The sequence below is a fragment of the Priapulus caudatus genome, unplaced genomic scaffold (genome assembly GCF_000485595.1).
Source record: "Priapulus caudatus unplaced genomic scaffold, Priapulus_caudatus-5.0.1 Scaffold37, whole genome shotgun sequence".
Lineage (NCBI taxonomy): Eukaryota > Metazoa > Priapulida > Priapulimorpha > Priapulimorphida > Priapulidae > Priapulus > Priapulus caudatus.
The window spans coordinates 693,083-711,212 of NW_014577098.1; the positions used below are offsets into that span (position 1 = coordinate 693,083).

The 18,130-nt window shown below is 45.5% G+C and overlaps 1 protein-coding gene across 2 annotated transcripts in view; it reads left to right on the plus strand.

Moving 5' to 3' along the window:
* The first annotated feature begins 875 nt into the window (after window positions 1-875).
* Window positions 876-18,130, plus strand: part of LOC106818800 (methylcrotonoyl-CoA carboxylase beta chain, mitochondrial-like) — a 21,139-nt gene continuing 3,884 nt past the window's right edge. The window contains exons 1-8 of one of the 2 annotated variants that reach the window (XM_014823475.1): window positions 876-955; window positions 6,352-6,515; window positions 6,779-7,068; window positions 14,603-14,781; window positions 14,898-14,972; window positions 15,410-15,588; window positions 15,836-16,028; window positions 16,640-16,731. In XM_014823475.1, the coding sequence (XP_014678961.1) occupies window positions 932-955; window positions 6,352-6,515; window positions 6,779-7,068; window positions 14,603-14,781; window positions 14,898-14,972; window positions 15,410-15,588; window positions 15,836-16,028; window positions 16,640-16,731 (1,196 nt within the window). In that variant the 5' untranslated portion in view covers window positions 876-931. Of the gene's footprint in view, window positions 956-6,317; window positions 6,516-6,778; window positions 7,069-14,602; window positions 14,782-14,897; window positions 14,973-15,409; window positions 15,589-15,835; window positions 16,029-16,639; window positions 16,732-18,130 lie in introns of both variants that reach the window. The other variant, XM_014823483.1, reaches the window with a different exon arrangement.

Genomic DNA, 18,130 nt, shown 5'->3' on the forward strand with positions numbered 1-18,130 from the left:
CAAAATGTAATTTTGTTTAGTATATAATAGGCATGCGCTGAGACACGTATGCTCCTAACAGCTGTCTAATGTTCGTGGTGGTTTGAATGATTTGCCTCCTTATAATTATAATAATTAAATAATCCATTATAATTACGTAAGGAAATTATCTCGTGATCTCGTAATCACGTAATCTCGCATTACCGAATTTTGAGTTGATAATAGAGAGCGAACATGGAAGATTGTGAAAACTAACGATCTAGGTTTCATTCCTACGGTCTGTATGATATCTGATCTTCTCCACATACCTCCCACAAACACCTCTTATAATATTCTTTAATTACCCATACACCTCTCTTACTTTTCAGTCATAATTCGTTTAGTAGTTATCTACTTTGTCTTCACGTTCCTTCCCTTCCTCTCCCTCCTCCTCCTTTTCCTCCTCCTCCTCCTCCTCCTCCTCCTCTTCTTCCTCGTCGTCCTCATCCACCACACTCTCCTTTCTTCCATAATCCCACACTTCCACTTATCGTCCACACTCCCTTCTCAAACAGCTCGTGAAAACCTGCGCTCCAGTTTACATATTTCATTTACTTTTTCATACTTATTACATTTTCTTTTACATTTTCTTTTAATAGTCAACGCTATGTGGGTCTCTATGGAATTCTATAGAGAGATTATATAGACCATGACTAGTACATTATCAAGAGCGTATAAAGAAGGTCTTCTTTAAGAAGAAGGCTTCTTTATACGCTCTTGACATTATTTATATGTAACCTGTGCGAGGCTTGATTTTGCTGTGCGTGCTTGATCTATGATTTTGATTATGAACTTGATCAGTAAGCTAGGTATTATGTTTCTTCTCGGTAGGTGGCACTGCAACAGTAATCAACACTGTCAACACGCAAACCACAGTCTGTGCGCAAACGGCGCAAGTTGACAATGTGAAAACATGGTTGTCATAAGTCAAAACTTTGTAAGTTAATTTTGTAACTTGGCGTCAAGAACCTCCGTTTAACTGCTATATAGTCTAGCTTTCACAGTCATACAGTGTATGTAGAACTTCGACGATTGAGTGTTGAACGGGTACAAATTTAGTCTCAGCGTATCAAGTCTTACTCTGATTTCACACACTCCTATTCGGTCCTAAGTTCGGTCCTAAGTTCACGCATAGATATGTTTGTATATATATCTATGGTTCACGCAAAGTCGCAATGGCCTAGTACTAGCACTTGTTTATATTATTTGACTGTGAGTAAAAGAATATACACAATGATAGCCATTGCCAGTAGGCAGTACTACTTCCCGCAACGACGATCATGTTTTCGGACTCCAGGGGGCCGTTTCACGAAGCGCTCGTTAAAGCTAGTCACACCAAGCTCCGGACCGGGCCGGACGCTGCCGGACTGATCCGGGGAGAGATCCTTGTTGGTCCTGGACGGTCCGGCAGGGTCCGGGGTGGTCCTTGATGGTCCTGCGCATTCCGGGATATCGCCCCGGAAGTTTTTAACACTGTTTAAAATTTTCGGGGTGATGATCCGGGACGGTCCGGGAGTTTTCCCCATCCGGGGTGGTCCTGGACGGTCCGTGGCGCGTCCGTGTAGCGTCTGGGACAGTCTGTAGTGGCACCGTGATGAACCGGGCCACACCGTGTTGAACCGGGCCATCCGTGGCCATCGTGTCGTTTTTATCGGCCACGGATCAGCTACGGTTCAAGCCGGACCCAACATGGATGGGAGCACGGATGGGCAGGCCGGGGCCGGACAGGCCGGGATCAGGTCCGTGCGGGTCCGAGGCAGTCCGGGCGGTCCGGGCGGTCGCGTAGTGACTCCGTCCTGGGCCGGCTTCATCGGGCTCATCCAGGATGATCCGTGGCTGCCCGTTCTGGTCCGGCCCGAGTCCGGCCCGATGATGCTTTTTTTCGACCGTTCTCGTAATTTTTCACCCGATCGCACACGGAGTTTAATTTTCGGTCGGGGAGATCTGCCCATCCGCGGTAACCGTGGACATCGGCCCCAGTGTGATGAGCTTAATTATAGATACAATAATGTAACCCACACCAGGAGGATAGGGGGTTAAGTTAGTGATGGTTAAAAGAGGGATTTTAGGCATTCTTATATATAGGTGTTTCACGAACATCCTGTAGTTTCTCATTTCACATAAACGTCTCGGGACTACAGACTCAAACGACATTTGTTATTAGAGGGATTCTAGGACAGGTGCAGGAGGCAGTACTTAGGCTATCGTAGCAGCAGCAACGCGAGTTTTCCCGCGTTTTCATGTTTTGGCAAGGGTCAGGCCTAGTGTAAAGCGAAACCGCGCTGAGAAGGTAACTTTTCGCGTGGTCTCGGGGCGGGGGGGGGGGGGGGGGGGCGGCAGAATACTGTGCAAGGCTTGTTGAAGGCATGACGCTCAGTTAAGTGTGGCTAAGAGCTTCTTATTGGTGGTAGGAAGATTTTGAAGAGATGAAATGCTTCGCTTGCACCTTACATGTGGCTTGCGGCTGTTTCCCCTGTATGTATTACTGCTACGGCGCACTGACTATCAAAGTGAACGTAAAGTCGTAACGCTTAGCACATGTATGTTTACATTTTTGTGTTCAGTCCGAGATAGCCTACCCGTATCTTTTGGTATTCGTACGTTGCAGTTGAAATTAGGACAACTTGGCTTTGTTTAATTATTTCTCAGGTACTTGGCATTTAAAGATACTTTTGACCTATGTTATTTTTCGTTTGCACGCTGTTGTACCTACATTTATTAAAAGAACTAAATAGCGCGAGAGATTAGCCATAAGCAACTCACAGTGGCTGGGTCGACCATTTTAGAACTTGTAACATGTCTCTATATATGAACTCTGCTAGTAGAAGGTGTAGAGATGCCTGCAGGTACCAGTCTATGCTGCAGCAACAGTCGTTTACAGCTGAACTTTTTAAGGCACCGTGCTAACAGACAGCACCGGCATAAGTATTCAGTGAACACTTTAACGAGGGACGCTTTAGGACAGCGTTAGGCTTGCTCGTACAAGATTCTTAGGATATCCTTAAGATGCGTGTTTTTGCGTAGTCTTCGTGAAGAGGGCCCCAAGTGAGTCGTGTGTCATTGTCATCGTTATCGTGTCAGGCCAAGCAACAACAACAATTAACATCAACATTTTAGGATTGAACGCAGTGCGATATTTTCACCGTATACGGCAGAGTATCACTCTCGCTATTTTACCATACAGTACAATTTTGATTGGTCTTCATATACATTTTATGTATGTCTATATATGTTAATTTTTGTTTTGTTTTTTTGTATATTATTAACTAGTCTGAGATTTCTCTTGACCAATGGCCCCACCGACGATTTTGGTGGATTCTAACCCCACCAAATCCACCAAATTTTTAGGCTCATCTGACATAGTCCGGATGCAGCTTTGTAGATGCGCTTTGATCGTCCGTCGCGGCGTGCGTCCGTGCGTCGTTGGTCGCGTCCGTGTCAACGGTTGCGCACAAAATCTTCAGCGCGCCGACCGTACGCGTCACGATATTCGGCACATCGGGGCGGGATCGTCAAAACGAGTTGGGATGTCGAAGGCTGGGGGTCAAGGTCAAAAGGTCCAGAGGTGTAAAAGAAGGGGAACATTCACTCCTTAACTTAAGGTATAGGGAGGAATGCATAATTGCGGCGCAAATGCTAAACGCTCGACCTAGGTCGTGATAGTCGGTGTATAGCATCATGGTTAGGAAAAGCCATCACTGTGCCGAAATTGGAGGTCACAGGTCAAGGTATCAGTGGGCAGACGGGGCAGATTTTAGACATTTTCTGAGCGACATGGGTCTGCCCGGACGCGATGGAAAACTTTTTTGTTTCAGCGGTGACTGCTAGCATTTTTATGCTATTATTGAAGGGACATGAAAATTCGCCTTCTGGCTGAACATGCGAAGTAGTAAGTGTCGGTAACCTTTTGACCCTCAGAGGGGGTTAAACTATGGATTTGTTGACTGTTAACAAAGGAGTGAACTGCTTTTGCTATAGAGCCCTCCTCCCCCCCCTCTCCGCTTCCCGCTCCCCAGCCCCTCCCCACCCCTTCCCCACCCCTCCCCTACCTCCCGTCCCCCTACCTCAGAAGGAGGCGTTAACGATTGGATTTGTTGACTGTCTGTTAAAAGAAGAATTAGCGTGCCGGTTTGCTTAGAGTAGAATCGTATACATGCTGGATGTATGTAGGCTATCAAGTCCAGGTGAAATTTCAAGAAGCTATTGTGGTTAAAGGTGTATATTCCTTAATCGTAAATAATTTCTTTGTCATTCTGTCACTGTCAGTTGGTTACATGTCAGTATGCACTGCCAGTGGCTGTGCATGGTGTTGGGCAGTTTATTTGCCTGCATTAATATGTTACAGGGTGCGCAGCTCTGCTATTGCATTTGAGCTGTAGGCTTGCGTAGGTAAATGTGAGTGCTTACTAGATTCTGTCTTGCAAATAGTTGTTTGCTACTACGAATGATGGGAGCTTCCATCTTTAATCTGAAGACACTTAAAGCGTACACGCCATCTGTGGCCAACTTTCATAACGATCCCAACGAACATTCTTTTGAGAAGGTTCCTGATACCATCTCTGTGCATTCGCACTATTTCGGCGTGTATGTGAACACCATTTGGACTAACAGGGTTTACTAGAATCCCACCACTCCACCACAGAGTACCGCAGTAGACGTTAGATGAGCGGCTGTCGCTATGCGGCACTTGTCGGTGTGGGCATTGGTCAGAGGAATCTCGGACTAATTATTAACTAGTGGGATACCCGGCGTTGCCCTGGGAAATTAGTGGTGTTACTCAGTTGGTGACCGCTTGGTTGAAAGGAAAATACCCAAAAACATCTAACTATCTGTCTTGCATCAGCATCCTGCATCCATCCATTTCATGCCGTGCCATCCATGCCATCGCACCGCATCCATCCCATCCCATCCCACTCCATCTCATCGCATCCAATGCCATCCCATGCCATGCCATGCATCCATGCCATCCGCATCACATCCCATGCCATGCTATGCCATCCCATCCCATCCCATGCATTGCATGCCATCCCATGCCATGCCTCCCATCCATCTCATCCCAACGTAAAAATAATAAGAATAAAGATTAAATAAAATATATAAGGAACAGTAGTCCTCTAGGTTCTAGGGTTTTTTCAGCTAATTTAGGTTATAATTGCGCTACATAAAAGTTTCATGTTCAATCGCTATTAGAAATATTTTTAAAAAATGTTTTAAACTAACGGACTACAGTTTGATTACAACGACGGTGGCGCCACTCAGAGCGCACGATCTGAGAAGTTGCGCAAAACCATTTTCCACCCAAGGGCCTACAGACCGAGGGTATTTCTTATTTATTCATTTAAAAGCAAAAGGATTGTAATATCTTATAAACGACATAATAGTTTCAGTTTAATATGGATAAATTTGCCCTAAAATGAATATCGTTCGGTTAAATAGCATTTAGGTATAAATATAATTGCTTTTGTGATTATCCTCGTTCATTTACCTGCAAAATATAAATCCAAATACGCGACTTTTTCAGGGTGGCAGCACGGTCGCGGGTGTCATGGCGCCGTTCAAATTTCGTAGCGGTTGATGTGTAAATAATTAATTAAGTATCTGGTGACAATAATGTGGTATAGACGATTTGTTATACAGTAAGTACAGTGTGTATGCAGTAAATCTAGAGGCTACTGTCCCTTTAATAATTTAAAAAAATAATTAATTAAATTAATTAATAAATTAAAAATAAATTAAAGGGAAAAAAGGAAAAAAGGGGCAAATAAGTTCCCCAGCTAGGACTCAAACCCGGAATCCCGGTGTATAATAGAATATATGATAGAATATATATATAGAATATGTATATGATATAGAATATATGATGAATAGAATTTTTATCAATTTTTAACTTTTTAACTTTTTAAAATTTTTGTTTCAGCCAGAACCACCTACCAGACATGCTGATTCTGAAAATAGCTTTAGTTTTCCTTTAGGCTGCGGAGTTCTCTAGTTATATGCGAGTACGGACTAATTCGGTTGAACAACTTTATATATATAGATGTGTTCAAAAGGTTTTGTATTGGAAAGATGATTCACGGAAAATAGCTTCTATGATCAAACGGGGCTACAAATGTGTAGAAATAAATGGGATTTGAACCTAAAAGTTTTCTAGAAAGCTAAACCTTATGGGATTCAAACGTAATGTTGATGATGTCATAAATATATACTAGCCAATCAAATGTGGTGTACGGTAAAATAGCCGAATTGGATACTCTGCCGTATACGGTTAAATATCCACTGCCTTAATCGAACGTGAACAGTTTACAATTCAGTGTTTGTGTTGGCCTGACATAGCTGAAAATGCGCTGCATGGCGGCGGTGTTACGGCTAGGCAGGACAAAGTTGCCTGGAGGTCAATTATGCGCAGATATCAGTGTTTCACTAAGCAGAAGCGCTGCCACTAGCAGCACCTTACTTCAAGAAGTATCTGCAAAGCCCACCCACACTACTGCATCCAGGTGAGAGATCCCGTACATGATAGTACTTGCATATTATTGTAATGGTCTGACAAACAAAGCAGCTTTAGAACAACCTCTCAAATGTTAAATTTATCCCAAAGACATGGACTTCAATATCTGTATGTAAACAATCTGTGCCGAGCCTAATTTTTAAATTGTGTGTGTACGTGAGTGTGTGTGTGTGCGTGTGTGCGTGCACCTGCGTGCAAGCATGTGCATGCTGCACTGTAACGGGATCACCCGCTCTCATTGGCCTTTCCCAGGAGCAAATTCAGAGTAGTCGATGGCAGAGTAGACGACGTCTCTAAGCCGTACTGGGAAACTCTCACCAAGAGCCGGTTGCTAGCTAAGCAGTGGCGCCAGCTGGTGGACATGTGTCGGCAGGGCGGCGGTGAGAGATCCGTCAAGAGGCACACGGAGGTCAACAAGAAGCTGCTCGTTAGGAGACGCCTGCAGCTGCTACTCGATGACCAGCAGAGCTTCCTAGAGCTAGGCAGCATCGCTGGAGTCGACATGGACTATGGGGATGTGCCAAGCGCCGGCATGGTCTCAGGTGTGTGCGCGTTGCTGTTTCATTAGTATGACTATTATTATTATTATTATTATTATCGGTAGTAGTAGTAGTAATAATAATAGTGGTATTAGTATTATTATTAGTAGTGGCAGTGGAAGTGGCAGCAGTAGCAGCAGCAGCAACAGCAGCAGTACTGAGTAGCACTAGCAGCAGCATCAGCAGTAGATTTATTAGTAAGGCACATCCGTGGAAGCAAAACTGCGATTTATCGATTGCTTTGTTTCGTGTATCGAAACACCACAAGTCTGTAGATGAAATGGACAGCTATAAATGTTTTTTTAACAGATTGATTACATACGTGCATTTATACTGTGGTTCTGCTATATAAATAAGAATTTTAAATTTTTACCTTACTACCAGTGAATTTTTTTTTTCCGGGGCTTTTTTTGCAAACCCTCCAAAATTTCCAGGGCGACTTTTTCTTTTTGGCATTTCGGGGGCAAAATCGCCCGCCGCCCCCGTGTATTTTTTCCACTGCTTACTACTACTATTACTACGCACACCTACTCCTTAAATTCACGGTCACACTCTTCTGATACATCCGTGTCGTTTTTATCGGCCACGGATCACTACGGATCAAGCCGGACCCAACATGGATGGGAGCACGGATGGGCCAGGACGGGGCCGGACCAGGCCGGATCAGGTCCGTGGCGGTCCGAGGCAGTCCGGGGCGGTCCGGGGCGGTCCGTAGTGACTCCGTCCTGGGGCCGGCTTCATCCGGGCTCAATCCAGGATGATCCGTGGCGCTGCCGTTCTGGTCCGGCCCGATCCGGCCCGATGATGCTTTTTTTCGACCGTCTCGTAATTTTTTCACCCGGATCGCCACGGATTATAAATTTTACGGTCCGGGGAGATCCTGCCCCATCCGCGGTAATCCGTGGACAGTCCGGCCCCAGTGTGACTGAGGCTTAAGTTATAGATACAATAATGTAACCCAAACCCAGGAGGATAGGGGGTTAAAGTTAGTGATGGGTTAAAGAGGGATTTTAGGATATCCTTATATATAGAGTGTTTCACGAAATCCTCGCTAAGTTTCTACATTTCACAAACGTCTCGCTAACTCAACGACATTGTTATTAAGGAGGAATCTTAAGGACAGGTCAGGGGCAGTACTTAGGCTATCGTACAGCAAGCAACGCGAGTTTTCCCGCGTTTTCATTGTTTTGGCAAGCAGTAGGCCCTAGTGTAAAGCGAAAACCCGCTGAGAAGGTAACTTTTCGGTGTCTACGAGAATACTGTGCAAGGCTTGTGAAGGCATGACGCTCAGGGGTTAAGTGTGGCTAAGAAGCTTCTTATTGTGGTAGCAGATTTTGAAGAGATGAAATGCTTCCTTGCACCTTACATGTGCTTCGGCTGTTCGTGTATGTAATTACTGTATGGCGCCAATACTGTATCAAAGTAAACGTAAATCTAAACCTTCAGAATGTATGTTACATTTTTGTTCAGTCAATAGGCCTACGTCATTTTTGGTAGTTCTAGTTGCAGGAAATATGACAACCTTGCTTTAGTTTAATTATTTCTCAGGTACTTGGCATTTAAAAATACTTTTGACCTATTATTTTTAGTTTGCACGCTGTTGTACCTACATTTATTAAAACTAAATGACGCGAGAGATTAGCGTAGCAACTCACAGTGAGCTGGGTCGCCATTAGACTTGTAACATGTCTCTATATATAGACTATCTAGTAGCAAGGTGTAGAGATAGCCTGGGTACCAGTCTATGCTGCCAGCAACATCGTTACAGCTGAATTTTAAGGACCGTCTAACAACGCACCGGCATAAGTTTCGTGAAACACTTTAACTAGGGACGTTTAGGACAGCGTTAGGCTCTCGTACAAGAATTCTAAGGATATCCTTAAGATGGTGTTTTTGCGATAGCTTCGTGAAAGGGGCCCCAGTATCGTTGTCATTGTCATCGTTATCGTTGTCAGCAGCAACAACAACAATTAACATCAACATTTAGGATTGAACGCAGTGGATATTTAACCGTATACGGCAGAGTATCCACCTCCGCTATTTTACCATACAGTACTTTTGATTGGCTACTAATACATTTATGTATGTCTATAATATGTTAGTATATTATTAACTAGTCCGAGATTCCTCTGACCAATGCCCACACCGACGATTTTGGTGGATTCTAACCCACACCAAATCCACCAAAATTTTTTAGCTCATCTGACATGTCAGATGCAGCTTTGTTAGAATCGCTTTGATCGTCCGTCGGGCGTGCGTCCGTGCGTCCGTGCGTCCGTCGTGGTCAACGGTGGGGCACAAAATCCTTCACGCTCCGACGTACGCGTCCGATATTCGGCCACATCGGGGGGGATCGTCAACGAGTTGGGATGTTCGAAGCTGGGGTCGTCAAGGGTCAAGGTCAGAGGTGTAAAAGAAGGGGAACCTTCACTCCTTACTTAAGGTATAGGGCAGAAATGCATAATTGCGGCCAAATCTAACGGCTCGACCTAGGTCGTGATAGTCGGTGTATAGCCATCATGGTTAGGAAAAGCCATCCTGCTGCGAAATTGGAGCGTCACAGGTCAAGGGGTATCAGTGGCAAGGGCAGATTTTTAGACATTTTCTGAGCGAATGGGTCTGCACGGCAGGATTGAAAAACTTTTTTGTTTCAGCGGTGACCTAGCATTTTTATGCTTTATTGAAGGGACATGAAATGTCCCTTCTTGCTGCTGCGAAGTCGTAAGTGTCGGTAACCTTTTGACCCTCAGAGGCGGGTTAAACATGGATTTGTTGACTCGTTAACAAAGGAGTGAATGCTTTTGCTATTAGAGCCCTCCCCCCACCCCTTCCCTTCCTCCCCCACCCCTTCCCCACCCTTCCCCCACCCCTCCCTACCCTCCCTCCCTACCTCAGAGGAGGCCGTTAACATGGATTTGTTGACTGTCTGTTAGAAATAAGAATTGCTGCCGGGTTTGCTTAGAGGAATCGTATAATGCCTGGGATGTATGAGGCTATCAGTCCAGTGAAATTTCAAAAGCTCATTGGTTAAAAGGTGTATATTCCTTAATCGATAATTTTTTGGTCATTCTGTTCACTGTCAGTTGGTTTACATGTCACGTATGCACTGCAGTGGCTGTGCATGTGTTGGCGCAGTTTATTTGCCTGCATTAATTTGGTTACAGGTGCTCAGCGCTCTATTGCATTTGAGTCTGTAGGCTTGCGTAGGTAATGTGAGTGGCTTACAATCTTGTCTTGCCAAATAGTTGTTGCTACTCGAATGGATGGGAGTTACCATCTTTAATGCTGAAGACACTTAAACGTCTACACGCCATCTGTGGCCACTTTATGACGATCCCACCGAACATTCTTTTGAGAAGGTTCGCTGATCCCATCTCTGTGCATTCGCCTATTTCGCGTGGTATTGTGAACGACCTTTGGACTAACAGGGTTTAGCTAAATCCACCACTCCCACCACAGACGTCCGCAGTAGACGTTAGATTGAGCGCTGTCGCTGATGCGGCCTTAGTTGGTGTGGGCCATTGGTCAGAGGAATCCTCGCCGACTAATTATTAACTGGTGGGATCCCGGCGTTGCACTGGGAAATTAGTTGGTGTTACTCAGTTGGTGACCCGCTTGGTTGAAGGAAATACCCAAAAACATCAATATCTGATCTATCCTGCATCCTAGCATCCATCCATTTCATGCCGTGGCCATGCCATGCCATCGCACCGCATCGCATCCCATCCCATCCCCTCCCATCTCATCGATGCGCAATGCCATCCCATGCCATGCCCTGGCATCCATGCCATCCCATCCTCCAATCCCAGTGGCTATGCCCATCCCTCCCATCCCATGCATTGCATGCATCCCATGCACATGCCATCCCATCCATTCAGCCCAACTAAAATAATAAGAAATCAAGCATTAAAATAAATAATAAGGAAAGTAGCCTCTAGGTTCTAGGTTGTTTTCAGCTACCCATTTATAGGTTATATTGCGCCTACATAAAAAGTTTTCATGTTCAATCCTATTAGAGAATATTTTTAAAAAATGTTTTTAAACTAAACCGGACTACAAGTTTGATTACACACGACGGTGGCGCCACCAGAGCGCACGACTCTGAGAAGTTGACGGCAAAACCATTTTCCAGTCCCAATGGGCCTACAGACCGAGGGTATTTCTTATGTTATTCATTTAAAGAAAAGGATTGTAATCTTATACGACATATAGGTTTCAGTTTATATATCCGTGGATCAATTTGCCCTAAATGAATCTCGTTCGGTTAAGTGCATTTAGGTAATAAATTAATTGGCTTTTGTGATTATCACTCGTTCATTTACCTGCAAAATTAATATCCAATACGCGACTTTTCGGTGGGCGCACGGTCGCGGGTGTCATGGCGCCGTTCAAATTTGCGTAGCGTTGATGTGTAGATAATTAGATTAAGTATCTGGTGCCAACAAAATGTGGTATATGACGATTATGTTATTACAGTAAGTACACGTGTTGGTACTGGCAGTAATCTAGGGCTACTGTCCTTTTAATAATTTAAAAAAATAATTAATTAAATAAATTAATAATTACAAATAAATTAAGGGAAAAAGTAAAAAAAGGGGAAAAAGCAAATAAAGTTCCTCGGCTAGGACTAACCCGGAATCCGGTGTGGCAGCGGATGTCTAAGCCATTTAGGCCACTGCCACCGTTAAGCGTATACCCCGTGTTCACACGTACGTTGATGTTATCTTGTACGCACCGCCATCTATATGAATAGATATTCTTTATTCAATTTTTACCTTTTTTAACTTTTTTAAGATTTTGTTTTCAGCCAGAACCACTTACCAGACAATTGCTGATTTCTGTAAATATGTATTTTTTTTTTGTTCTTTTTTTGTTTTCCTCTAGGCTGCGGTGTTCTTCTAGTTTATATGCGGCGTACGGACTAATTCGGGTGAACAACTTGTTATATATTATAGATGTGTTCAAAAGGTTTCTGTATTGGAAGATGATTCTACTGAAAATAGCTCTATGATCACCGGGCTACAATGTGTCGACTAAATGGGATTTGAACCTAAAAGTTTTGCTAGAAAGCTAACTGTATGGGATTCAAACGTAATGTGATGGATGTCATAAATATATCTTAGCCAATCAAATGTGGTGTACGGTAAAACTAGCCGACTTTGGATAGCTCTGCGCCGTATACGGTTTAAATATCCAGCTGCCTTAATGCGAACGTGACAGCTTACATCGTGTGTGTGTTGGCCTGACATACGCTGAAATTGCGCTGCATGGAGCGGTGTACGCGCTAGGCAGGACAAAGTTGCTGACGGGTCAATTATGCGCAGATATCAGTGTTCACTCGCAGAAGCGCTGCCACTAGCAGCACCTTACTTCAGAGTATCTGCAAAGCCCCCCCTACTCGCATCCCAGTGACGAGATCCCGTACATGATAGTACTTGCATATTACTTGTAATGGTCTGACACAAAACAAAGCAGGCTTAGAACAACTCTCAATGTTAAATTTATCAAAGAATGGTTTCAATATCTGTATGTAAACTATCTGGGCCGAGCCTAATTTTAAATGTGGTCGCTGTGTTCACACGTGACTGGTGTGTGTTGTGTTGCGTGTGTGCGTGCCCTGCGTGCACAAGCATGTGGCATGTGCACGTAACGGTCACCGGCTGCTCATTGGCCTTTCCCGCAGGAGCAAATTCGAGTGATCGATGGCAGAGTAGACGACGTCTCTAAGCCGTACTGGGAACCTCTTCACGAAGGAGCCAGTTGCTAGGCTTAAGCAGTGGCGCCAGCTGGTGGACATGTGTGCGCAGGCGGCGGCGAAGAGATGCGTCAACGGCACACAGAGGTCAACAAGGAAAGCTGGCTCGTTAGAGACGCCTGCAGGCTGCTCTCGATGACCAGCGAGGCTTTCTAGACTAGCAGCATCGCTGGGTCGACATGGACTATGGGGATGTGCACGCGCCGGCATGGTCCTCAGGTGTGTTTGCGCGTTGCTGCTTTCACTTAGTTGGACTATATGATTGACTTATTATTATATTATGGTGTAGTAGTAGTAAATAATAATTAGTGGTATTAGTATTATTATGTAGTAGTGGCAGTGGAAGTGGCAGCAGTAGCAGCTAGCCAGCACAGCAGCCAGTCTCGTAGCAGAGCTAGCAGCTCAGAGTAGATTTTAGTAAGGCATCGTGAGCACAAATATGCCGATTTATCGATTGCTTGTTTCTGTATCGAACCCACACGTCTGTTAGTGAAATGGCAACTATAAATGTTTTTTTTAATCAGTCTTGATTACATGAGTGCATTCTATGCTGTGGTATCTGTTCTATATAAATAAGACATTAAAATTTTTTTTTTCCGGGCTTTTTTGCAAAACCGCCCAAAATTTCGGCGGGCTACTTTTTCATTTTCCCAGGCTTTTTCCACTTTCCAGGGCGACTTTTTTTCCAGGGCTGTTTCTTCAAATATATACACAGCAGTAGCTAATACCACTCGTGGGTGCAGCGCACACACACACACCCACACACACACACACACACACACACCCACACCACACACGCACACATACACCAATTAGCAAGCTTGTACAGACAAACAAGAACATTCAGTCATATTCAGACAGTTATTAATCAGACTGACAGACTAACATGATAATCACAACTCACAAGTCACAACCACAATGCACCTTGAATAGTGAATACATACAGTTCAGCTAAAAATATACGTGTGAATTTCATTAGGATTTTCCATGATTACCGCTTCTATAATTCTACGGGTCGTTGGTCCCTACGGGTCTACGTAGGCGCCCGCAGCACAACCCGCGCCACGCACGCAGGCCAGCACGCGCAGGCACGCACGCACGCACGCAGGCACACACGCAGCATGCCCGCAGGCACACGGCACACGACAGGCACGCACGCACGCACGCGCACAGGCACACACGCAAGCATGCCGCAGGCACAGCGGCACCAACAGGCACGCCGCACATGCGCAGGCCACACGCAAGCCGGCACAGCACACACGTATATACGCGCGGGCGGCGGCGTGCGATTTGATTGATGCAATACAGTACAGTGACACATGCATGCTTAAATGGTAAACTTGACAGTTTACACCGTACCATGAATTTCTTACGCCGCGCCGTGGACCGGCGCTGCTGCTAGCTGCAGAGGGCTAGGCATCGCAGCCGCAGCAACGCCGAGCGAAAGCGGCAAGGCGCGGACGTACCTGGACAATGCATTTCCAGGGCGACTTTTTCTTTTGGCGTCGCCCCGATATCATGTTTTTCGGGGGCTCTTTTTGGCATTTCGGTGGCGAAATGCGCCGCCCCCGTGTATTTTGTCCACTGCTTACTACTACTATTACTACGCACACCTACTCCTTAAATTCACGGTCACACTCTTCTGATCGAGAGAGCACTGTTTTGGTTTGGGGGTTGTGCTTGGATGCCATTTTATCCCCATCTGTGCCATATTCCGCCATTAGTTTTTGTAAGTAACGTCAACCGAAGTTTGGATTTAAATCTAGCAATTTCTTTCTTTAGGGATTGGGCGAGTAAGCAACACATGGGTTATGATAGTCGCAAACGATGCCACTGTCAAGGGTGGTACAGTGTATCCAATCACAGTGAAGAAGCAGTTGAGGATGCAGGAGATCGCAAAGGAGTTGAGACTGCCCTGTATATACCTTATAGACAGTGGAGGTGCATTTTTGCCCCTGCAGGTATGTACAGGCATATGTACAGACGAGCGGATATACAGAGATGCTGATAGTCTTACAACCGAGATTTAAAGGCAAGAAACTCGGTTTATAAAAACGTTTCCCGTTGCTTCTGTCAGGCAGATATCTTTCCGGAGACCGGTGGCCAAACCTTCTACAATCAGGCTGTGATGAATTCCATGGATATCGCTCAGGTAAGCCTCCACACACTGCCACTAACCACTGTGGCTCTAGGTCATCGCAGTCCTGTGAAAGTTTTTTGAGGGTTACATCTACATAAGGACCCCAGTTCCTAATGATTTAGTTGGGATTACTTAAGAGTTAGGTGTAGGGTTAAGGTTTGCAATAGAGGTATGGTTTTGGTGATGATGATGCTATAGTGTGTGCTCTCGTCACAAAGACCTGTGCTGTTATTTGTAGGGGGAAAAAACAGTGAAACTCATTAAATTTCCTATTTTTCCACATTTTTTCCCACATGGTATTTCGGATTAATATTGTTGCACAGTTAGTATTGACAGTCTGCTGTCTTTATGCGAGTGCGATCACCAGTTGTCGCGGTCTTGGTCCGCGCAGCACATGCATACATTCCCACAATAGACACAATCATCATGCGAATGCTGCGGTGTTTCAGGTGACGATGGTGTGTGGCAGCTGCACTGCCGGCGCTGCTTACGTTCCCACGATGGCTACAGACACGATCATAGTTGATCGCATCGGCACGATCTTCCTCGCCGGTCCGCCGCTCGTCCGCGCAGCTCTCGGCGAGGTCGTCACCCCAGAGGAGCTAGGTGGCGCCACGCTCCACACTGGGTAGTTGTCCTGTATATTATTTAGGACAGATCGCAACGTTTATTATCATATTACATGTTATTATCATATTACATGTTATTATCATATTACATGTTATTATCATATCACATGTTATTATCATATTACATGTTATTATCATACACTTGTTTATGTATTAGTCTTAGTCTTAGTCTTATTGACCTACTGCTTAGAGCCTTAGAGAGAACGGGGCGTCGTCGTGCTCACACTTGTACTCCGACTCTTACAGAGTGAGTGGCTGTGCGGATTACTTCGCGCGGGACGAGGAAGAGGGATTCGAAATGCTCCGGGACAGCATCGCGTGTTTGAATAGGGAGTCGCCGGCCGTGGATAACCGCCACTGGGAGGAGCCACTGTATGCCAGCGACGAGTTAGCTGCCCTCGCGCCCGACTCCAAAAACTCACCGATTCACGTCGACAAGGTGCATGTGCCGTAGTACATGGGTGAAATTGCATAAACGAACACCAAGCATGCAGACAGATGGGGGCACATGCATACATATGTACAGATAGATGGATGAACACCAAGCATGCAGACAAATGAAGATTGGTGCACAGTGATGTACAGATGGGTGGATGGCCACCAAGCATGCGGGACACTGTCAGGCTAGCAGGCTGGCGGTTGGGCAGACAGTAATGACTGACTATGGATCAGTCGTAGTATCACATACTATACATGGATACAGATACTGTTTTCACACAGTATCTTGAGCACTGTTTTGACAGACACCTGGTACTACAGATAGATGCTGTGGCATGACACACTATTTCCAGATGCATATTTATACTGCATACTGATATTTGCATTCCATTAACATGGAAGTCATTGTTATATTAAGATGTGCTATACAGTAACAATGCGTAGGTGGACGCTTTAAGTAGTGCATGAGTTCCACCAAATGTAGAATCACTAATGAGTTAACACCACACCAAGAATCTGCAAATTGGTGACCTTGAATTGCGGTTTTGGACGTGTCTGCAGCTATCACTAGGGCTGACTTGACTCTCTGTTATGTGTGTTGGTGTGGTATAGGTTTTGGCAAGAATCTTGGATGGCAGTGCATTCCATTCGTTCAAGGCGAAATACAGCTCTGAGCTTGTGACAGGCTTCGGGCATATACAGGGGTAAACTTTTGCTATGTGATGGTTTGCTGTGTGCATTGAGTGCCGGAGTGAAAGATATTATAATACATATAAAGATATTATATATATATATATATATATATATATATATATATATACATATTTATTTATTTATATATTTATGTCATATTTGTTCTTTTTGTCATATTAATATTGTAGAATAACAAAGAACATTCAGTCAATATTCAAGACAGTTATTCATCAGACTGACAGACTAACATGATAATCACAACTCACAAGTCACAACCACAAATGCACCTTGAATAGTGAATACATCAGGCCAGTAGCCAGGGGGGGTTCGGGGGGTTAAAACGAAAAAATTTTTTTTTTAAATTTGCAAGAATTTCACCTCAGGTCGCTCCATTTTAGTGTAATAATTGCAAAATCTCCATCGTGCGGGAGCGTGAACAGTGAACACCCCCTCCCGCACCCTCCCCCCGCTCGGTCGCTTGGCTCTCTCGCCTGGTTGCATCGCGCCCGAGCAGGGGCGTGTACAGGGGGGGTCCAGGGAGTCCGGACCCCACCTTGCTCGCGCAGAAAACGCATCTGAGGGGGTGTAATTTAAAAAATTTTAAGACCCCCAGACCCCCCCTTCGCGTGCTCGCAACTTCGGGTTACGGTTAGACCCCCCCTGGTACAAATCCTGTACACGCCCCTGCTGAGCAAATTGCCAACATTGAAAAACGAACCCCCCCAATACAAAGCTGGCTACGGGCCTGATACATCACAGGTTCAGCTAAAAATATACGTGTGAATTTCATTAGGATTTTCCATGGATTACCGTTCTATAATCCTACGGGTCGTTGGTCCTACGGGTCTACGTAGGCACGCCCGCAGGCACACCCGCACACACGCAGGCATGCATGCAGGCACACGCGCAGGCACGCACGCACGTGCACACATGCACGCACGCAGGCACACACGCAAGCATGCCCGCAGGCACACCGGCACACACAGGCACGCACGCACGCATGCACGCACGCACATGCGCAGGCACACACGCAAGCGCACGCACAGGCACACACGTATATACGCGCGGGCGGCGGCGTGCGCTTGATTGAATGCAATACAGTACAGTACACACATGCATGCTTACATGGTAAACACTTGACAGTCACACCATACCATGAATTCTACCGCGCCGTGGAACCGGCTGCCGCTAGCGGCAGAGGCCTAGGCATCGCAGAGCAGCAACGCCGAGCGAGAGCGGCAAGGCGCGGGACCGACCTGGACAATCGATTTCCAGGGCAACTTTTTCTTTTGGCGTCGCCCCCAATAACATGTTTTCGGGGGCTCTTTTTGGCATTTCGGTGGCGAAATCGCCAGCCGCCCCCGTGTATTTTGTCCACTGCTTACTACTACTATTACTACGCACACCTAC